Source organism: Paroedura picta, chromosome 1 (assembly GCF_049243985.1).
Source record: "Paroedura picta isolate Pp20150507F chromosome 1, Ppicta_v3.0, whole genome shotgun sequence".
Taxonomy (NCBI): Eukaryota; Metazoa; Chordata; class Lepidosauria; order Squamata; family Gekkonidae; genus Paroedura; species Paroedura picta.
Window position 1 is genome coordinate 17,897,806 of NC_135369.1, and position 18,095 is coordinate 17,915,900.

General features: G+C 49.2%; 1 protein-coding gene across 1 annotated transcript in view; it reads left to right on the forward strand.

Moving 5' to 3' along the window:
• Positions 1 to 17,124, forward strand: part of LOC143831130 (uncharacterized) — a 30,818-nt gene extending 13,694 nt beyond the window's left edge. Inside the window, exons 8-13 of the mRNA XM_077324221.1 lie at positions 6,348 to 6,456; positions 8,676 to 9,565; positions 10,892 to 11,021; positions 14,868 to 15,035; positions 15,286 to 15,442; positions 16,647 to 17,124. Of these exons, the coding sequence (XP_077180336.1) occupies positions 6,348 to 6,456; positions 8,676 to 9,565; positions 10,892 to 11,021; positions 14,868 to 15,035; positions 15,286 to 15,428 (1,440 nt within the window). The 3' untranslated portion in view covers positions 15,429 to 15,442; positions 16,647 to 17,124. The remainder of the gene's footprint in view (positions 1 to 6,347; positions 6,457 to 8,675; positions 9,566 to 10,891; positions 11,022 to 14,867; positions 15,036 to 15,285; positions 15,443 to 16,646) is intronic.
• Positions 17,125 to 18,095: the final 971 nt, after the last annotated feature.

The following is an 18,095-nucleotide window of genomic DNA, read 5'->3' on the forward strand; positions in this document are numbered from 1 at the left end:
CAAAAAACAAACAATCAACTGATATGAAAGAGAACATTCACTCATTTCTAGAAAGTAACAAGCACTTAGTAAGCCCTTAGTAACAGAAGGGTACTTTTGGTATACCCAGGAGCAAATGTCTCTGACTTCGTACAAGACAAATGTCTGAGGCTGCATGTACTTAGACTTCCAGCACCACATAAATATTTTTTTAAACCCCACACCAGATGGTACATGTGTCTGTGTCATTAAAAGGCTGAGGGGGTTTCTTAAAGAGGGGGTTCCAGTGGACCTTGTTAAGTTTGGCTGCATCACTTTTAATAGGCCAGGATGCAATGTGGTAATTATCTCGTCTGTCTCCACAAATAACCCTGCGAGGTAGGTCATTAATAGCCTCTTGTCTCCTCTTTGCCTAGCCAGACTGAGAGACCAGCCCAAGGCTGTCAGAAACGGCCAGTCTGGGATTTCAGCCCAGCTACTCTTTTATTTTCCCCGTACTCTCATTTAATTTGAACACTATTTAATAACTGAACTAAGCAAACAACTGAGCCTCTGGGCTTTGCTTCTTAAGACAGGAGTGAAGAAGAAAAGATACCGCAATGCAGTAGGATCCAAACAGCCCCTTGGATGAGTTGGGCTTGAGAATTCAGGATGCTCAGCCCACTTCTGTCAGGTTGCAGCTGGCCTTTTGGGCTAGGATCTGGGAGGCCCAGGTTCGAATCCCCACTCTGCCTTGGAAACTCATTGGGTGACATTGGAAAAGTCACATAGACTAAGCTACCTCTAGGGTAGTTGTAAGGGTAAAAAAAATTATGCACCCTAAGCCCCTGTGAGCATGTGCTGGAATTGTAGTCCGATATCTGGAGAGTCACTGTTTGGCCACCCCTGCAAGTCTGTGCAATCACATTACCACTGAGTTCCTTCTCCAAATCTTGCCCTTCCCTCCAAATCTCCAGGAATAACCAGCCCCAGAGTTGGGAACCCTATGCATCATTCACCAGGGAGGCTTCTAGGGTGAGGTGACCAGATTTTAACATTGATAAAGTGGGACACCATTGACCCGGGGGGGTTCTTGATTAAAAAATTGGTCTATATGGAGCAACAAAAAGTTTCATAGAACGCAAATATAGTATTGTAATATATATATTTTAATTTCAACGTAAGTACAATTTGCCAGGTACCCCCAGATGTCCCTCCAAAAATGGGACAATCTGGTCACCTTATTCTAGGGCAAAGAAGAAGGGAAAGGAAACTCCCATTCGGTGGCAGTCCGTGCCCAAATTCGGGTCTTCCAATCTGCACAGTTGTCTCCCAGGCCCCTGTACCATAGAATCATAGAGTTGGAAGGGGCCATACAAGACATCTAGTCCAACCCCCTGCTCAACGCAGGATCAGCCCAAAGCATCCATAAATTAGGTTCTCCTCAGCTTCTTCCATACGGCCCGGCATCTTTACAAAACTCCTGATTCTCATCCCTTTGCAGAGCGGACAAAGTTATTAGCGTCATTAATTATTGCCCGTGTTTATGCCAAGGCAGCAGCAGCGGAAAGGCAGTGGCCAAAGGTTTTTCCGCCTCCACCCCGCTGCCACCACCCACTCCGAAAGTGGGGAATTTTAACGAGGCTGCAACTCATCAGCAGAGTGCTCTTTTACAATGTTCTTGTCGGGAACAGTTCAGAAGGGGCTTGGCAGAGGGGATGGTTTTTTGGAGCCCGTGGCCATGAGAGATTTCAGACTGCAGGGCTGCCTGATCCGGCCCGTGGAAAAACAGGCAGTAAACGGCAGGCGCGAAATTCTTGCCAATTTTTCAAGATGGATACAAGATTGGTTAAGGAGCTTGTATTCAAGAGGAAACAGATAAGTTTTGCAGGAGACAAGGTGCTGTCTTGTGTTTACATATGCATGGGGAATGTGGTTCTTGAGATCGGTAACTGGGATGGGCCAGCTCTAGTCTTGATACATTCTCTTTGGCTCTGGGCCTGTGCCCCACATTTACCAGCCAGAGTCATTTCAGAATCAGAATCACACACAGAGCTGAAAGAGATCATCGAGGGCCATCCAGCTCAGCCCCCCACATTCTCATGGAATTAAAAAACACACTCTCCTAATTAGGTGCTCATCCAATCTCATAGATTCGCCTGCCTGCCTGCCTGCCTGCCTGCCTGCATCCATCCATCCATCCATCCATATCCATCCATCCATCCATCCATCCATCACATTTGTATACCACCCCCCTCTAAGGCTCAGGCGGTTGACATAGAACTAAGCAGAACAATACATTGAACTAATCATAACGAATAAAAGATAATATAATAACAATAAACAGAGAAATAACATTTTAACGTAGCAAACAATCTAACAGACCCATAGTCGGTCATCTCTGCCCCATGGGTTCAAGGGAGGGAAGTTCAGGGGCCCAGTAGTTGTTGCTTGGCTGGTGGAGGAGCTCCCTTTTGCAGGCCCTGCAGGACTGTTTTAGTTCCGTCAGGGCCCTGATCTCCTCTGGGAGCTCCATCCACCAGGTGGGGGCCAGGACCAAGAAGGCTCTGGCCTTGGTTGAGGTCAGGTGTGCCAGGGATCACTAGCTGGTTGGAGGTGGAGGAGCACAGAACTCTTTGAGGGGCGTAGGCAAAGAGATGGTCCTTCAGCGACAATGGGCCCAGACTGCGTATGGCCTTGAAGGCAATTACCAAGACCTTAAGCTGGATCCGGAATACGACTGCCAGCCAGCGCACTTGTTGGAGGATGGGCTGGATGTGGGACCTCCATGGTGTTGTGGTGAGGACTCTGGCCCCCGCAATCTGGACCACTTGCAGTTTCCGGATCAAAGTTAAAGGCAGGCCTGCATAGAGCGAGTTGCAGAAGGTGAATGTCACATGGATCACTGTGGCTAGGTGTTCTGGGGCCAAGTAGGGCGCTAGCAGTTTGGCTTGGCGAAGGTGGTAGAATGCCAGCCACGCTATTCTTGGAGAGGGAAACATCCACGATCACGCGCAGATTCCTGTTGTTTCCCCCCCCCCACTGCAATTCATATTAAGGTATACTGCTTCTGCATATAGAGGTGCCATTTCATTGTCATGACTGATATCCTAAAGACCTCCTGTACCAATCAAGCACTTTGAGGATTTGAAACACAAGAGTCAGCCCAACTGGGCATGCTGGACTTGCCACTGAACAAATGCAAGGGGGCAGAGGGTGTCTGCCCCAGTTCTTGGAGCTAAGGCAAGATTAAGGTGGAGGGAAACAGCCCTTTAACCCCCCCCCCCCCAGCTGAAGCCACTACCTAATCCCATCTTGTTGCAGAGCCAGCCTGTGCTTTGAGTGGTTTAACTTTTATGACCCCCGCACTGCTTCTCTTTTATCTATTTTCATTGCAGCTATGTATCTGCCTATTAGTTTTTACAGCCAGTCCTTTAATTATGTCTCTATAGGAATGTTAGCATCGCATCTGCAACCTTTTTTGCCTGAAGGGGAGGGGAGATGAACTCTGGCAAAGCTCCCTCTAGAAGAGGGCTACAGAGCAAGTGTGGTGTAGTGGTTAAAAGTGGCGGCTTCTAATATGGCCAGCCGGGTTTGAATTCCCACTTCTCTTCATACAGCTAGCTGGGTGACTTTGGGCTAGTCGCAGCCCTGATAGAGCTGTTTTGACCAAGCAGGGCTCTCTCAGCCTTACCTACCTCGCAGGGTGTTTGTTGTGGGGAGCCAGGTTTGATTCCCTACTCCTCCAGCCGGGGAACCTTTGGCTGGTCACAGTACTGATAGAACTTTTCTTGCACTGCAGTTCTGTTAGAGCTCTCTCAGGCCCACCAACCTCACAGGGCGCCTGTTGTGGGGAGAGGAAGGGAAGGTGATTGTAAGCTACTCTGTGACTCCTCCGGGCAGTGAAAAGCGGGGTATAGAAGCCAACTCTTCTTCTTCTGGGTCCCTTTTTGCTAAATGACAAAAAATAATTCAGAAAAAAATGTAAAACCTTGCCTAGAGTGTTGACTTAAATGCTCACTGCCTTCTGCATGCCAGTGCAGCTGTGCCATTAGCTAGCATGTACCGTAGTTATTCAAATGCAAGACTAGGGTTTTTGATGTGAAAATATCTTATGCAGCAGCCATGAGGAAAATCTTTAAGATATGCAACGGAAGTGCATTATGGTATAATTGTCGACCCTCAAAAATTAAAGGACACAGAGACACAAGCTGTAAACATCCAGGAGGCCGGGCACAGGTTACGCACTTCACTGGTGAGCCCCATGTTTTGTATGATACGGCTGTAGGCAGCGAGTGTAGCACTCCAGCGTTGCACTGCGATATTGCCGTTATTTTTCGGACAATTTCAAAACGTTAAAAAACAACAGTTTTGGCTCATCATGATCTTTAATTTGACGTAAAAATAATTTGACATAAAATATGTAAAAATTTTTAAAACAAAAATATGAAAAGTACAGAGTTTTAATGTTTGATGTTTTCACAACCATCTTACACAACAATCTGATTCTTGCAACTTTCCCCCCTCAGGTATGCCATTAAAAAAAGCAGAAGTTTGTCTTACATTTGCATACATATTAAAGTTAAAGGCATCCCCCTGTGCAAGCACCGAGTCATGTCTGACCCTTGGGGTGACGCCCTCTAGCGTTTTCATGGCAGACTCAATACGGGGTGGTTTGCCAGTGCCTTCCCCAGTCATTACCGTTTACCCCCCAGCAAGCTGGGTACTCATTTTACCGACCTCGGAAGGATGGAAGGCTGAGTCAACCTTGAGCTGGCTGCTGGGATCGAACTCCCAGCCTCATGGGCAGAGCTTTCAGACTGCATGTCTGCTGCCTTACCACTCTGCACCACAAGAGGCTGTTGCATACACATTACAGTTATGCAAATTAATATTTTGTGTATGCATATATGACATTCAGGGTCATCTTCCTTTCCATTAAGTACAGTAGTTGTTGCTACATTTGCTGGCATCTGTGCTCACCAGCATCCTGGGGATGTGGGGAGGAAGCATAGGTGTCCATGTGCCAAGCATGTGCTCTGCTGCTGATATTTGGCCTCCCACCAAACCATGTGTCCCTGCCTTATACCAAGTCAGATCACTGGTCCGTCTTGCTCAGTGTTGCCTATCATGACCAACAGTGGCCCCCCAGCATCTCCAATAAGAGAAGGGTCTTTTACCTTTAGCATGCAAAGCATCTGGCATTGAACCACAGGTTCCTAACTCTGAAATTATCAGAGTGAAGCAGACCCAGTGGTCTGTTACAGTAGATTGGAGAGTGGGACATGGTACATTTGGAAGATGCTTTTGAAAGTCCGGAAGAAGTTCCTGACAGAGCAGTTCCTCAGTGGAACAAGCTTCCTCGGGAGGTGGGAAGTTCTATGGAAACCATAACCTGCATAGCAGATGCAACAGAGGAAGATATGACCCTGTAGTGCCCTCTAGGGGCAGGGAAACGTCATGAGGTCTTGAGACCATGAGTCCAGCCGCTCTTTCCTTATGCAGATCGCCCCCCCCCCCCCGAGGGTGATGTTCACATCCCCAACTCAAGGTTACACAGGAGAAATGCCATGACGTTGCTATCTGCCTTCTTCTTCTCCTTCCATGTCCCCCTCCTCCGTTTTTACAGCCCCGGCTTCACCCCTGGGCCTTGAGTTGTGCTGCGCCCTCTTCTCCTCTGTCCCCTGCCTTGCCTCCAAACACCCGGGCCCAGAGCCCTTGTTCTCCACCCAAGCTTACTCCCTGCCTCCACACCTGGGCCACACTGCAATGGCTGCCTTCTTGCTGAGTCTTTTTGTCCTTGGAGCCACTCAGGTGAGTCTAGTTGCAGGGCCCAAGGGCCTGCCCTGCCTTGCCCAGCAGTTTGCTCCTGGGTTGCCTGCAGAAAACAATAACAAAAAGAAATCATGAAGAAGAAGGATTGGTTTTTATACCCCACTTTTCACTGCCCAAAGGAGTCCCAAAGCAGCTCACAATCGCTTCCCACAACAGGCACCCTGTGAGGTCAGTGGGGTTGAGAGAGCTCTGATAGAACTACACTGCAAAAAAAGCTCTTAACAGTACTGTGACGAGCCCAAGGTCGCCCAGCTGGAGGAGTGGGGAATCAAATCCTCCTCTCCAGATTAGAGGCTGCTGCTCTCAACCACTATGCTACACTGGCTCTCTCAAGACAACAAAGTTTACCAATCCCATGTCTTCATAGTACTGGGATTTCACAAACTTTCCATTTCGCAGGAGGACTATCAGGATAGCTTTTTCAAAACCCAGACCAGAAAATGAACATGCTTGATTCTCGTTGCTAAGCTGACCAGACTGGCTGCCACTGACATGATACACGTTCAGCCTCTGCTCATCTCCTCCCCTCTGCTCTTACTCCGTTTCTGAAGCAGAACCTGTTGGGAACGGAAAGGATGCCCCCTAGTGGCAGCTGCCGCAACTCAAGTTCCTGCCGTTTGGAGTCGCCAGCTGTGAAACGGGGAGCGGCCATCAAGCCGAAAGGTAAGACTGAGGCAGGGCTGGTTGACTTCCCAGTGTAATTCTATGTCAAGAGCAAATGAAGTTTGGAGTAACATTTGGAGATTAACCCGGGTAGCATGTACACAGTTAAAGTTCGCAGTTTGCACACACAACCCAAGTTGTTATTCTGAATTGGTATTTTATGTTTGTTGTCTTTTTAAATTTCCTGATATTTAAATGTTTAAAAAATGCATTAACATCTACAAGAAAAAAAGAGAGAGAGAAAAAAGTTGGTTTTATCTACGCTGTGGAGCAGAAGGGACTGAAAATTTATCATCCTATTTCCAAGAATGGCCAACCAGATGCTCCTGGGAACTTCATAAGCAGAGCACTGCTATTTCAGCCTCCTCCACTTAGAAAGCTGGTACTTTTTAGGTATAATTCTTCTGAACACTAAGTTTCCCTTTGCCTTTATGGCCAATGACCACTGATAGACATTCTTCTGCATAAATTTGTATTCCCCCCCACAACTAAAAAGCCCCCAATTTTTGACAAATGAATAAATGGGGGAAGATAGATAGAAACTCTAATCATAACAGGTGGAAGTCCACTTAAAAAAAAAGATTAGTCTGAGTAACAGTGGGAAGTTTATATATTTAAAGAGCTAACTTGGTGTAGTGGTTAGGAGCGCAGACTTCTAATATGGTAAGCCAGGTTTGATTCTGCACTCCCCGACATGCAGCCAGCTGGGTGACCTTGGGCTCAACACAGCCTCAATTCCCTCACAGGGTGTCTGTTGTGGGGAGAGGAAAGGGAAGGCGATTGTAAGCTGCTTTGAGACTCTTTCGGATAGAGAAAAGTGGCATATAAGAACCAACTCTTCTTCTTCAGAAATATCAGGGCTCTCTCAGTCTCACCTCCCTCACAGGGTGTCTGTTGTGGGAGAGGAAAGGGAGGGTGAATGTAAGCCTCTTTGAGACTCCTTCAGGTAGAGAAAAGCAGCATATAAGAACCAACTCTTCTTCTAGGGGTTGGACTAGATGACCCATGAGGTCCCTTCCAACTCTATTATTCTATGATTCTACTTATTCATTCATGCTCCGCCTTTCACTCCAGTGAAGACTCACAGTGGCCTACATCATTCCCCTCCATTTTGCCCCCATGCCAGCCCCGTGAGGCAGGGGAGGCTGAGGGTGTATGAGTGGCCCAAGGTCTTCCAGCGAGCTTCCGTGGCCTGGTGGGGATTTGAACCTGGGTTTCTCAGATCTTAATCTGACATTCTAACCCAGGGATTCCCAACCAGGGGTCCATGGATCCCTGGTGGTCTGCGGGAACTCCAGAGGGGGTCTGCGGCTTTCCCCCTCCTGCGTGAATGGACCTGGCCACAAGCAAGGGAACAGGCCACCTTTGCCCAGAGGGCTCAGTGGGTAGGCCATGCGTGTAAGAATCAAAGGGGTCGTGGCACAGTATGGAGGATTCGGGCTGTCTACGCAACTCCTGCCCTTTCTGGTCTCCATGAGGCAGAGCCAATGTAGCAGTAGTAATGGTGGGGGGAGGAAGTTAAAGGAGGTTAAAGGGCACATGTAGTTATGTCACTTCCGGGGCACTTTGTGAAATCCCCAGACTGTGATGAGCATTTGCCAATGTGTTACATGCTACGACTATTATTATAACATAACTACATTGGAAGAGCAACCACTGATGAAGACAGATAGAAAGCGGGTTATTTAACCTAGGATCCCGTTTTGGTTGACTCCTTTATGTTTGATTCTTTATTTGGACTTTTACTTACAATACAGAGAGGACTACCACATTATCTTGCCTTGTGATTTCCTTTTCTTTTTTTCCTGACTTCTGGGGATGTGGCAGGGAGGCGTGGCCAGGTGACATCACTTCTAGGAGTCCTTGAAGCTTGAAAATTTATTTCAGGGATTCCTCCATAATCAAAAGGTTGAGAAAGGCTGCTCTGACCACTAGATCGCATTGGCTGGCTGTTGAGAGGGGCATGGAAATAGTGTCCAAGCAAATTCTGAACCTTAACCCCTTGACCGCTGAAAGGCATGTTCAGCCCTCCTCCCTATTTGCCGTTCCAAGGTTTTGTCAAGCCCCGGCCTCCAGTGTTCTCATCCACAGAGACTAGAAATTTTCTCTTTAAAAGTTAACGTGCCCTGAGCAGTGAGCAAGGCAGACTATAAGCAAAGTAAACAAAATGTTCAGATTATCTCATTATGCCTTCTCCGTCTTTTTACCTGGCTTCTTAGGACCGTGTCTCCAGCCCCAGAGCGCTGAGCAGGCTCAGGAAGAACTGCAGGCCCTTCGAGAGGAGGTTTCGCTGCTCCGACGGCACATGGGTGCCTCTGAGAACCCGTGCAAAGGCCTGCTTGAGACTTGCTGCCAGAATCAGGAGATGAAGGCCTGTGGCCAAGGAAAACAGGCGCTGTCCTGGAGTGAATCACAGAAAAAGGGGATGTCAGAAATCCAGGGCAGGAGCCATAATGGGGTGAAGGAGCTAGGCCCAGGTCAAGGGGAGGCCTCAATGGCAGGAAAGGTTATGGGGGGCACAGGAGGGGCTAAAATGGAGGCCTGGCTGAAGGAAAAGGGAGATTTGGCACTTCATAAGGGAGGAGAAAGAGAAGCAGAATTGCAGGTCTCAGAGAAGTTGCCCTCCTTAGCGGAAGAAGAGGACTGCACCACGACCCACACTTTGGCCAGAGGAGAAGCCAACCATGGGGGGGAAACTGAGCCGGAAGGAGATGTGGAGGCCCTTCGTGAGGAGATCCGGGCTCTGGCCAAAGGGAAAGCCGAAGCAGAGGCCCAAGCCAGCCTGGCCCAGCAGAAGCTGCAGAGTCTTCAAGCCACTCTGGGAAAGCAGACGGAGAGGCTGGCTGAGGCCATGGAGACCCAGAGCCACCACCTGGAGGAGCTGCTGACCGATGCTGAGGAGAAGGACCGGTTGACGCGAAGTCTAAACCGGGAGCTGGAAGAGACCAAGAAGGCGTTTGGTGCGGCCAGAGTTGAGAACCAGCGGCTGAGGGTGCTGCTGAGGGACCAACACAAAGCCACACCTGCTGATGTCTCAGACACACCCCGAGGCAGCTGGACAAGAGAGGTTCCTGGAGAAGAGTCACAGGGCCAGACGCAGGAAGGCCGAGTAAGTACTGGGATAGTAGGCTAGCTGCAAGACGAAAAGCTAAGAACAGAGGAACAAGGAACGTGGTTTTTTTTTGGGGGGGGGATGTCCAGGGTTGGTATCTTTCTTTGCACACAGAGCCCTGGGAACCAGAAAATGCTTTTAAGAAAGAAGACATTTCTAGCCTTTGTGGTAGCAGAGACAGAGGTCCTGAATTCATAGAATGTGATTTGCAACTGGTTGGCAGTTCAGGATCAGAATCCATGATTACAGGCAGATATCATGAACTACACCAGTCTGATTGGGTATATAAGATCCACTGGATCAGCCAGTGGTCCATCTAGTGCAGCATCCTGTTTCACACAGTGGCCAACCAATTCCTCTAGAGCAGTGGTCCCCAACCTGTGGTCCGCGGCCCGGTGCTGGGCCGCGAAGGCCAGGGCTCCGGGCCGCGGTTCCCTCTCCCCGCAGTAAAAAACTTCTGCAGTAATAAAGCTTCTTACTGCGGGAGGTGGGGAGAGGGAATCAGGGCCACATGCGCGGCTGCGCATGTGTGCTGCGCGGGCGGGGCAGTTGCCCTGCCGGTCCCCAGCCGGAAAAAGGTTGGGGACCACTGCTCTAGAGCAGGGGTAGACAACCTGTGGTCCTCCAAATGTTCATGGACTACAATTCCCATGAGCCCCTGCCAGCATTTGCTGACAGGGGCTCATGGGAATTGTAATCCATGAACATCTGGAGGACCACAGGTTGACTACCCCTGCTCTAGAGAGCCAACAATGGTTGAGTCTCGAGTCCCTTAATGGTGTCTCCTGGTTCTGGGATTCAGAGTTTCAGTGCCTCTGAATGCATAGGGTTCCCCTTTAGTCAGAACGGCTAGAAACCACTGATAAAACCTATCCTCCATGAATCTGTCTAATCCCCCGTTTAAGCTGTTTATTCCTGTGGCCATCACTACATCCTCTGGCGGCATATTCCACCTTTTAATCCCGTCTCTGTGGAAAGAAGGATTTCATTTTGTCTATCGTGAATCTTCTGCCCACCAACTTCATTGAATGCCCTTGAGAGTTCCAGTATTTTGAGAGAGGGAGAAAACAAACCATAGAGGCAGTCATCACTGGGGGGAGCTTGAGAAGTTGACAGATGGCAGGCAGACAAGTCACTCCAAACCATTATACATTTTGGAAATTCAAACCTCGGTTTGGGTTCATAACTGCAGTTTGCGCAAACCATTGTTTGGCGTGACGCTATCAGAACTGAGCTGTCGTGTCTGCTTCCCTGGATAAATGTCAGTCTCTCTTTGGCACCCTCTCTCTACGGCTGAAAGAATCTGTCTCATGGGTCTTCCAGGAAAACAGGGACCTGCATGAAGATTCGGCACGTCAAGAGGCCTGGCAGTGGGGAAAAGGAGATGGCAGCACCCTCGGCCTCCCTAAATCAGTGCATTTAGGAGGCAGTGGTCAAGCAGAAACTGTGGATGGTAAGCATGGGGCACATCAAGTAGAAAGGAAGGGAACCTTTCTACTGGGGGAGGGAACACCACTTTCTCCTTACAGTGGTCTGTCTAGGCTGTCATGCAAGTCTGCATTGTGACAGCCAGGACCTGGCTGGGGAAGCTGCTTCAGGTGTCCATCGGGCAGGTTCCTCTGGGCAGCATGGGGCCCCCATGGGCAGAATCACCCAGGAGACCCTCCTCCTGCTCTGCATGCGACGGGACCCCCCGGGCACCTCCAGGGAGTTGCGCCAGGCTCTGAACAGGGTGCCAAGCTGAGTGCCCCACTGCCTTAAATGCTTTTTCATATAAAAGCATCCCTCCATGTGGAAAGCTAGCATGTCAGGGATCAGGTTAGGCTAGAAATGTTTTTCCCTAGACTAGGGAGAATCCGTAGCTCAGTGACAGCCTCTGCTTTGCACAGTCTCCGTAGAGACTAGGAGTGGCTATTTGGCTATGGAGACCACTTTTTAGAGGTTTACAGTGATGCCAGACTCTAGGTAGGACCTGGAGATCTCCTAGTATTATACCTCATCTCCAGTTCCCCTGGAGAAACTGGATGTTTTGGAGAGTGGGCTTTATGGCATTTTGCTCCACTGAGGTCTCTGTCCTCCCCAGGCTCTATCCCCAAATCTCCAGGAGTTTCCTAACCTGGGCTGAATCTGCATGGAGCTTTTATTCCAGTCCCAGGTCGATTTAGTCCCTCCCGTCTACACTGAATGCGATTTCTATTTTGATTTTGGGTGAATTAAGTTTTCCCTCTGCATTAAGCATGATTGATCCGGAGTGACCCTACCTTTCCCCTGTGATATCCTAGAGTGGATATAAACCTCGATATTTGAAAAATTGGCATGAGAAAGCATGCAGCTGTCTGCTTTCCCCGAAATAACTTGCTGCAGAGCCTCTGACGCTGTAGAAAAGTCCTGATTGGCCAGTGTGTCAGTTCAAAGGCTTCCTCGTTCCCAAGTTGCAAGGCTTCCTTTAAAGGGGAAGCCCTAACTTCTCTCGGCAGAAGCTCCAGAAGCCTTAACTTCTTTCGGCAGAGATTTTCCTCTTGGATTTATTCACCCTCCTCTGCTGTCTCCAATCCTCTCACCCCCTTCAAGAAAACAAAGAAAGAGCAGAACACTTTTCAGTTTTAATGGGGAGGGGAGAGGATAGAGGAAGATCCGAGTTCAAATCTATCTGGATTCAGCAGGATCCACAACGGAATAAACAAAGTAAGTGCAAATTCAGCCCTGGATCTGGCAAAAAAAAAACACCACCAAAACATCCCCTGCCAGTAGCTGGCGGCAGGGAACTTGGCAATAATTTGGAGAGCACTGCTGTAGAACTAAACCAAGGCCCAAGGAATGTTTTTCTGAAGGGACAAGGCTTATTAGGCTATGTGACCACCCCTCAATGCCGATTAGGGGTGTCTGTATTAGTCCAGAGGGCCTTCCCTCACCAGTCAGTGCCTTCCTGCAGTTATTTGTGCCCCTAGTCCAGCGACTCGAAAGTGGTGAGCAAAAAGCTCAACGTGATCGATATTCCTTATAAAACTAAGCCATAAAGGGTTTCACTTATAATACAGGCAGTTCCATTGCTTTTTTCCCCTTTATTGTAAACACCACTTCTCAAATAACGTTTCCCTTTATTGCGAAACAGAAAAGAATCTAGTATAATATCAAACCGTAAAAGAAGACAGTAAAAAAAGGTATTAAAGCTGACATACACTAACCACAAACAGGCCTAAATTGCTGCCCTTTAGCAATGGGAGGTCTCTTAGGAGGAGATTGTTTTGAATTTCTGCGCAAGGGAAGCGAATTTCTGAGGGATGTGAGGAAGAAGGCAAGACGCACAGAAAAATTAGTGCACAAACCCTCCCCCACTTCTAGTATTAAGGGTGTTTGCTGTTGTCCTTGTTTGTGGACCTCTCCTCAGTACCAGTTTGGGATTCACACCTTTGGCATGCATTTTTGTTAATGACAGGAGTCACTGAGGGAGTGTGGGAGATTGAAACTGGATCTCCTGACACTAAGGAAAAGAAAAATATACAAGCAGCCTCATGCTCCATTCTCCCCCTTGCTTTGGCTGTACAGTCAGGAGATGAACGGCAGGAAATAAACCCCTCTCCAGCTTTGTGCTCTCTCAATGGCGGCTGGAGCTTCACCACCACCATTCCCCCCTCCCCTCTGAGCTTCCCCAATCAAGCGGGAAGGAGAGAGCAGCCACACAATTAAGTGTAGAATGTTTCAATTTGGGAAAAAGGAAGGAGGAAGACCCGGTTCAGATCGATCTAAATTCAGCAGGATGGACAACAGGAGGGAAAAAAGTAAGTACAGAACCAGCCCAGGTCTCCCAGGGAATAAGGATGAAAGAATTTAAGATTCCTTTTTACATTTGAACATTTAAACATTATTGTCTTGTCACTTATGCGACTAATGAGGAAATGTTGTTCAACCAGTGCACGTTTGGGCAAATCTTGTTGTGTTTGTGGTTCAGCCGAGGACCAAGCTTGAGGGCCAAGCAGGCAGTGAAATTAACCAATTCGGACCAATAGCACAAACTGGCAGGAAAATCTACTGTATAAAAGTTGGGGATTTTCAGGGGGTTCTCCGTTCAGCTTTGCCTCCTGAAACATCGTGCTGAGATTACAATAAAGAGCTGATTGGACTCCCAGGGGTCCTGGCTTTCTTCAAACCCATGGATTTAACAAATCTTCTCTGAAGTCTGCAACTGAATCAGAAAAGGATTTACTAAATGAACTGTGTAATTAACATTTGGTGTAGCTAGCGTTCAGTATTTTCCTCTCATTTGCATTCTCCAACGCTGAACAGTCACTCTCCCTGTTACTCCCCCGGAAGGTTGGCAACTCCAGGGGGTGGGTGCTTGGGCCATGGGGCTAGCAGAGGCAGGGTTGAACCTCCCACCACTGCCCCGTACCATATCTCTGTTAGGAAACACCTCCTACAGCTGCTGTTAGTTAGCCATGGTGGTGGTAAGGGAAACTGGAAACTTAGGTGTTTCTGCCACTTAGATCAGGGGTAGTCAAACTGCGGCCCTCCAGATGTCCGTGGACTACCATTCCCAGGAGCCCCTGCCAGCGAATGCTGGCAGGGGCTCCTGGGAATGCTAGTCCACGGGCATCTGGAGGGCCGCAGTTTGACTACCCCTGACTTAGATGTTATGTGTCTCTTTTACCTACATTTTGGTTCACATGAAAACTAATAACGCCTGGAGGGTTAGTTTCTCTCTGGGAAAGCCTGCAGAAGGGAAAGAGTTAACCCTCCCACCCCAAAAAATGCTTTTTTAAAGTCACGACATCTGGTCACCTAAGATCAGCGGTAGAGCGTCTGCTTGGGATGCAGAAGGTCCCAGGTTTCCATGCTGGCATTTGCAGATTTAAAAGGTCCAGAGGAGCCAGTGGTGTGAAATTATCTTCCTGATACCCGGGAGTCAAGAGCACACAACAAGGAAACTCTTTTATACGTGTATATTAGGAATGCTTGGCTAGTTGTGGCTCTCGAGGTTCTCAGGAGGGAAGAGGGCTTTCCCAGATGCTTCAACTACAAAATTCCAGAGGGGTAGATGTGTTTTGCATCCAAGGGAATCAATACACAAAAGCTCATGCTAGAATCAATCCCTGCTATTCTTTAAGGTGCCACTGGTCTTCGGTTTTGTTTTGTTCAGTCCGAAGGAGCCAGAAATCAAACCTGGGACCTTTGAGTGTGCAAAGAAGGCTCTCTACCACAGTGCCGTGGCTTCTCCTCTGATTTGGGGTTTTATTTTGAGGGCTTTTGCCCCTTCCTCAAGGGAGGGCAAGGCGTCCGATTCCTGTTCCCATTCTTGCAGTTCTCCAGGCTGCCCAGAAGAGGGAGCGCTGGTTGCAGGGGAATCACCGAGATGCTCAAACCCAGACTGAGGGACGGTACTGTGGTCTTCGGCGCCGGGAGCAGATCTCAGTGGCTTTCGATGACACCCAGTATGAACCCTACGGGCTTCCGGAGGTCGTCATGAAGGGTATGTGGAAACTAGGAAGGGATAAACAGCACGCTGCCCAGAAGCCCTTGTTCAGCCAGCCCCTGCAGGTGAGATGTGAGCCTCCACCTGCCATCTGGAAGGATACATTCCTTGGCACGGCCTCAGGAATCTGCTTCTTCTTTCCCACCTGCGTAGACCAGCCTTTTAGGAGGTTCAAGTATGGTGTCCTTTAAGGTTCAAGTATGATATCAAGTATTTGGGTTCAAGCATGGTGTCCTTTCCCCTCCAGGATTTGCCGACATCCCTCCGGGCCCTTTGTGTCCTTATGTTCTCCGCCGAGGCATTTTGGGAAGTGCCCCCATTGCCCAGTTGGCACCGAGAGCAGAACCAGAAGACGACTCCCCTGAGGGGGAGGAAGGGACCGGAGTCTGAGAACACCTGGCCAGGTGAGGAAACCCAAATTAAAACAGCTGGTGCCGCCCCAGAGTCCGCCGCATTTAGGGCCAGCCAGAGGATCTAAAAGCTCTGCATCCACCCCCCCACCCCCCGCACAAGTCAAAAGCTTGAAGCAATGTTCATCTTCTCTTGTACCAGGCTACCCGTCCCCCTCCCTCCTCATAAAGTGGGAAAGCAAGCACTGTGTCATGCTCAGAGTGTCAGGGAACCTGGGTACAAATCCCAGGTTCATTCCACACACACTGGATAATGCACTTTCAACGCACTTTAGAAGCAGATTTTTTCTGTGCGAAACAGGAAAATCCAGCTACAAAGGCACATTGGCGGTGCATTATCCAACATGTGCAGAATGAGCTCCAATCTTGTCATGTCAGGAAATCTAAGTACAAATCTTGTCTGGGATCCGTAACGCAGCCATTGGTCATCTGTCTCACCCAGGTGCGTTACTGTCTTCACACAGCCTACCTCGGAGGGATTTAACCACCCTGGACCATCCTGGGTGATGATTTTTGACATAGCCTTCTGCTGCCCGGGTGGCAGGCGTTCCTTTATGGGACTAGGATTATTTCCCCACCATGTTCGGGGTTTTTTGTATTATTCTGTGTTGTTTTATGGGGTTTTTAATACTGGCCACGAGCCAGTACGCCAAGAGTGGCAGGTAAGACATATAAAGGTAAAGGTAAAGGTATCCCCTGTGAAAGCACCGAGTCATGTCTGACCCTTGGGGTGACGCCCTCCAGTGTTTTCATGGCAGACTCAATACGGGGTGGTTTGCCAGTGCCTTCCCCAGTCATTACCGTTTCCCACCCAGCAAGCTGGGTACTCATTTTACCGACCTCGGAAGGATGGAAGGCTGAGTCAACCTTGAGCCGGCTGCTGGGTTCGAACTCCCAGCCTCATGGGCAGAGCTTTCAGACTGCATGTCTGCTGCCTTACCACTCTGCGCCACAAGAGGCTCTAAGAAATATAACAACTACAATAATAATGTTGTGATGATAAAATAGGGGAGACAGAGAGGGACCCTGAATTCCTGGGAGGAAGGGTGGGGTGAGAACGTAAAAAGTCAGCCAGAATAACATCTTCCTTGTTTTCTTGGATTTCTCTCACTTGTCTACTGTGGACTCGTCAGTTCTGTGTTGTGTCAACCAGATACCTTCTACATCTGCAACAATATTTCTTCCCTGGCTGCTACAGATCACTGCTGCCTCCTGCACCGCCTATGTCCTCTGGAAGGAGACAGAGAAGATCTCTTGGCCACCGTCCCGTGAGCTGGCAACTCAGCGGTCTGCAGGATTTACAACTTCCTAAAAAGTGCTCGAAGCATTCTGAGCTGAAGACAACATTCTGTGCCCCGCACACCCCACTTGCACCCTTCCTTCTCCAGTCTGCCAGGGGGTCATTTTGAACAAGCGAGATGACTGGGAGAGCATCGGACGGAAAGGGGAAAGAGGAGGGGGGGGGTTCCCTTCCCTGGCTTCGCCTGCTGGTCCCTCATTGGAGGAGGACATCTTTCCATAGTTGCCATTGCTCCCTGATGGCCAATCACAGGCCCTCTAGCATGGTTTGCTTTTTGTCCTGGTAACCAATAGCTAAGAAGCTGGAACACATGGCTCCCCCCCCCTTTGTTGTTCTGATGACAATAAACAACGTAGTCGAAAAGGACCTTGCGCTTCCTGGAGAAACGTCCTGTTTAAAGAGGCTTTGTTTTTTATTTATTACGTACGGACCGCTCGTGGCATAGCAGAAATCCTTGGAGGGTGGTCTGCAACCCATGCGTAGAGCATTGGTTTGATTGCACATGTGTGTGCTTTGTGCTGTGCGCGCATGGAGGAAGCTCACACGCCTGGTGGTGCGTGGAGGGAGCCTGCCCAGCAGCGGCATAGCATCTCCAGCACAAAAATGCAGGAATTCGCTCCTGTCGGAAGCGGATAGAAAACAGAGCCCTGCGCCTGAGGAGATCTGCAGTCAGCGTGAGGGGAGGGGAAGAACTGGTGCCTTTCCCTAGTTCTTCTTGATTGCCGACTCCCTACAGACGACTGGTGTTTCTGCAGGCTGCTGATTAATTATGTAGTAAAGTTCTCTGTACGCTTTGCGGGGCGGTAGATGACCGCCAGTGTGGCTGTCCTGCGCTATCAAAGTTCCGGAGGGCCTGTAAAAGATCGCTCTTCCACCAGGCGTATGGTTGAGGCCAGGGGTAGTCCAACTGCGGCCCTCCAGATGTCCATGGACTACAATTCCCATGAGCCCCTGCCGTCGCCGGCAGGGGCTCATGGGAATTGTAGTCCATGGACATCTGGAGGGCCGCAGTTGGACTACCCCTGGTTGAGCCCAATAACCTGCAGGAATGGCTTTTAAACTACATGTATAACGGTACCAGATAGATGGGGGGGGGAGCTCCCCCTCACTGGCGGTCGTCAAGCAGCGGCTGGACAGATACATATCCTGGAGGCTTTAGGCTGATCCTGCACTGAGCAGAGGGTTGGACCAGATGGCCTGTATGATGATGATGTTATCCGTTCAATTGTGTCGAACCTCGACCCTCTGCAATTCTATAGGAAAGTCTTCTCCGTGCGCCCCTGTCTCTGACTGCTTCTTTTAAGTGATTCATGGCCATCCCCATGTCGGCTTTGATCGTGTCGAGCC